The sequence below is a fragment of the Bidens hawaiensis genome, unplaced genomic scaffold (genome assembly GCF_021521415.1).
Source record: "Bidens hawaiensis isolate Kalapana, Puna unplaced genomic scaffold, B.hawaiensis_p1.1 tig00006617_1, whole genome shotgun sequence".
NCBI lineage: Eukaryota > Viridiplantae > Streptophyta > Magnoliopsida > Asterales > Asteraceae > Bidens > Bidens hawaiensis.
Genome location: NW_027491447.1, coordinates 210,476 through 213,066, shown reverse-complemented (window position 1 = coordinate 213,066; position 2,591 = coordinate 210,476). Strand labels below are relative to the sequence as shown.

The window sequence follows — 2,591 nt, the reverse complement described above, 5'->3', positions numbered from 1 at the left end:
AAGAAAATTGCAAAATTCCTAACGAAAATCGGGTAACTATAATTGCCCTGAATATGTCAATTTAAGTTCTGGAAAAAGTACTGGCCCAATTGTTTTGTTTGGAGAATCCTACATGACCTTGATATAACTTTTTTCTTTTTGCTATATCTAGTAGTAGTGTCTGCTATTGGTGTGCTTAATTAACTTGTTCCATATGCATTGGACGGTGTAGTTTGCTATCATTTAAACGTTAAACTTGATTCGCTATCGTTGAGATTCAGCTTAAAAGTTTTCCCATAATCAGAAGTGTCTTAGATGATACAGAAAGTCATAAAATGAAATATGTAGTTGTATGGTATTATGCAACATACATATACCTAATAAAAAATGAGCAGAAACTATGTTGCATGTTAAAATAGCCACTCAAATTCCCATTTTCTACGCCATTGCTTCATGGTCTCATATTTGGGTCATCTGCATATAAACCATGTACGAGATTAGAAACCAAGAATACGACAGATAGACCATAATCTAACCTCAAAACAATAACTAACCATGAATACTAAATTCTGATTTATATTGACATTTAATTATTATTTATAATCATTTAATAAGGACCTTTACAGGCTTTACCTTCCACAGGATATATTGAATTGTAGTGCACCTCTGCCCAAAAGCTTAAGAAAATTACTGCAACAAAGTAATTACTTATCACAACAAGGTAAAGTAACATTATCATTAACCATACATGATGTGGATATCAAACAAAAAAAAGATAATACCTCGATTTGACCTTTGAACGCTTGGAACAATCTCAATATAGCAGGTGTCCTTGAACGACGTGATTACAAAGATTTTAATGCCATACTGCACCATATATATAATTAGTGTTATATATCAGCCGTAATATGTAGATTGATTCGGAAATATAGTTACACATGAAGTTTCATACCAAATCAGCAGCAGCCTGCAAAGTGACATGATCACCCCATTCACCAACCCTAACGTTCACAGATTAAAAAAAGTACAACGTAAGATGGTAACTTGAAATAAAGTGTTACCAAATTAAGAGAAAAAAAGCAGAAAAAATAATACTTGGCCATATTCTTCAAGTAATCACTATAAACCATGGGGACATATCCCTCGTACATATCTGCATGTAATTTAAGCTTTGGAAAACAAAAATCAATATTAAAAAGAGTACACAAATGAAATTATATAACTAGTCACAAGAAAACTAACATATTTAGACCAACCTGATTTACAATCTGTTGTCTCACAAATTTATGGTGCTCAGCTGTACGATAAACTTGATCTGACAGAGCTCGAAACTGAAAAATGAAATACAATTTTTCAGACTCACATCGAACAATTGTAACCATATAGTGTTTATCAGGTGTCATGTACATGAATATAATAAACTGCACTCAGAAACCAGGCAAAATAACATGTTGATTAAAAGTTTTCACCTGGCAATTTCCGTCCCCTCGAACTTTAGACTCTACTAATTGGTACAATTGCAGCCTGATGAAGAAAGATTTATTTACCATTTTATTACTAATAAAAAAATAAATAAGAAACAATTGAGCAAATTGTGATATCTCCTAATACCTGTCGAGTAGCCTCTGATGATCTAAAGTTGCCTGGTCGACAGAAGGTATTTCTCCATTGACTTTGGGGACATGCTACAAATTCGGGTGACAATTTTTTATTTATTTGATTGCAAAAAGACAATTATATTCCAAGATCACCACACTTACAGGAACAGAAGCCATCTGATTCAACCTCTTGCCAACTTCATCATCAAACGCATACTCATCACTTGGCTCCAATGAGTAAGACCAATTCTCCCCATAGTTTAACTGCCTTGTAGGGCCAGATGGTATACCATTCGTGTTCCCGTCATCTTCTAAAAGGTGTATATAATAATATAAACATCATTAAACCAGAAAATAACTTAAATAATCAAATATAAACAAGTTTCGTTTATCTGTTACCACGAGTGTAGTTAGCCATAGGTTGATGATGTGAATCCTGTAAATAATAAGATGCTTGTGAATGATCAACTGCTTCACAAGAAGGTTGAAGTGCACGTTCCGTGTCATAACTGACTTCTCTAGAATACTGATCATGATAACAATCTGTGTAATTTTGTGGACCATAGCTTGAATAGTTGTTGTCATTGGATGACACACCATCAAAGAGCTGAAGACCCCACCGAACCACATCAGGATCTTGACTGTATGAAAACATTTTGCCAACGTGTGAAACTTGATACTTTATTTCACACTCTTCCGGCTGCAAAGATAAGATAATTTGTCAAATACAAGGCTATAAAGAAAAAAATGCTCTAATACACAGAAAACCACATATCTTTATCAACTAATGGTCCCTAGATAGATTATGATAATGGACTTATTATGTGGCCAAACATGGACAAATAAGTTTTTCGTGTTTATTTAAATAACTCATCCATTTAATTTCTTTGCCAAACGACACTTTTATAAATTATAATACCTACTAATTATGGTTACACGGGGCAAGTAAATGTTTGAAGCTTTGGCTAAATCAAATTACACGCAAGTATCAAAGTTATTTAGAAAAGTTATCAA

At 33.3% G+C, this 2,591-nt stretch overlaps 1 protein-coding gene across 3 annotated transcripts; it reads right to left on the bottom strand.

The window, feature by feature from the left end:
• Positions 1-255: 255 nt before the first annotated feature.
• On the bottom strand, positions 256-2,272 carry LOC143633079 (OVARIAN TUMOR DOMAIN-containing deubiquitinating enzyme 12-like). 3 transcript variants are annotated; one of them, XM_077101436.1, is made up of 10 exons: positions 1,977-2,272; positions 1,740-1,888; positions 1,591-1,664; positions 1,449-1,503; positions 1,236-1,310; positions 1,075-1,148; positions 932-980; positions 762-846; positions 613-669; positions 256-453 (listed from the first exon to the last, which is right to left on the bottom strand). In XM_077101436.1, the coding sequence occupies exons 1-10, from the start codon at positions 2,230-2,232 to the stop codon at positions 431-433; spliced, it is 897 nt and encodes a 298-aa protein (XP_076957551.1). In that variant the 5' UTR covers positions 2,233-2,272; the 3' UTR covers positions 256-430. The 3 variants fall into 3 exon arrangements, with proteins under 3 accessions (XP_076957551.1, XP_076957552.1, XP_076957553.1); XM_077101437.1 differs by having other exon boundaries at positions 1,740-1,885; XM_077101438.1 differs by having other exon boundaries at positions 1,980-2,272.
• Positions 2,273-2,591: the final 319 nt, after the last annotated feature.

Bases quoted from the DNA above. Each gene is read 5' to 3' on its own strand.
- LOC143633079 (XM_077101436.1), bottom strand. From the start codon at position 2,232: ATGTTTTCATACAGTCAAGATCCTGATGTGGTTCGGTGGGGTCTTCAG. The intron at 1,149-1,235 runs GTTGGTCTAAAT...TGTTTTCCAAAG, and splicing joins GACAACAGATTGTAAATCAG to CTTAAATTACATGCAGATAT. The intron at 454-612 runs GTAAAGCCTGTA...GTTTATATGCAG, and splicing joins TTCAATATATCCTGTGGAAG to ATGACCCAAATATGAGACCA.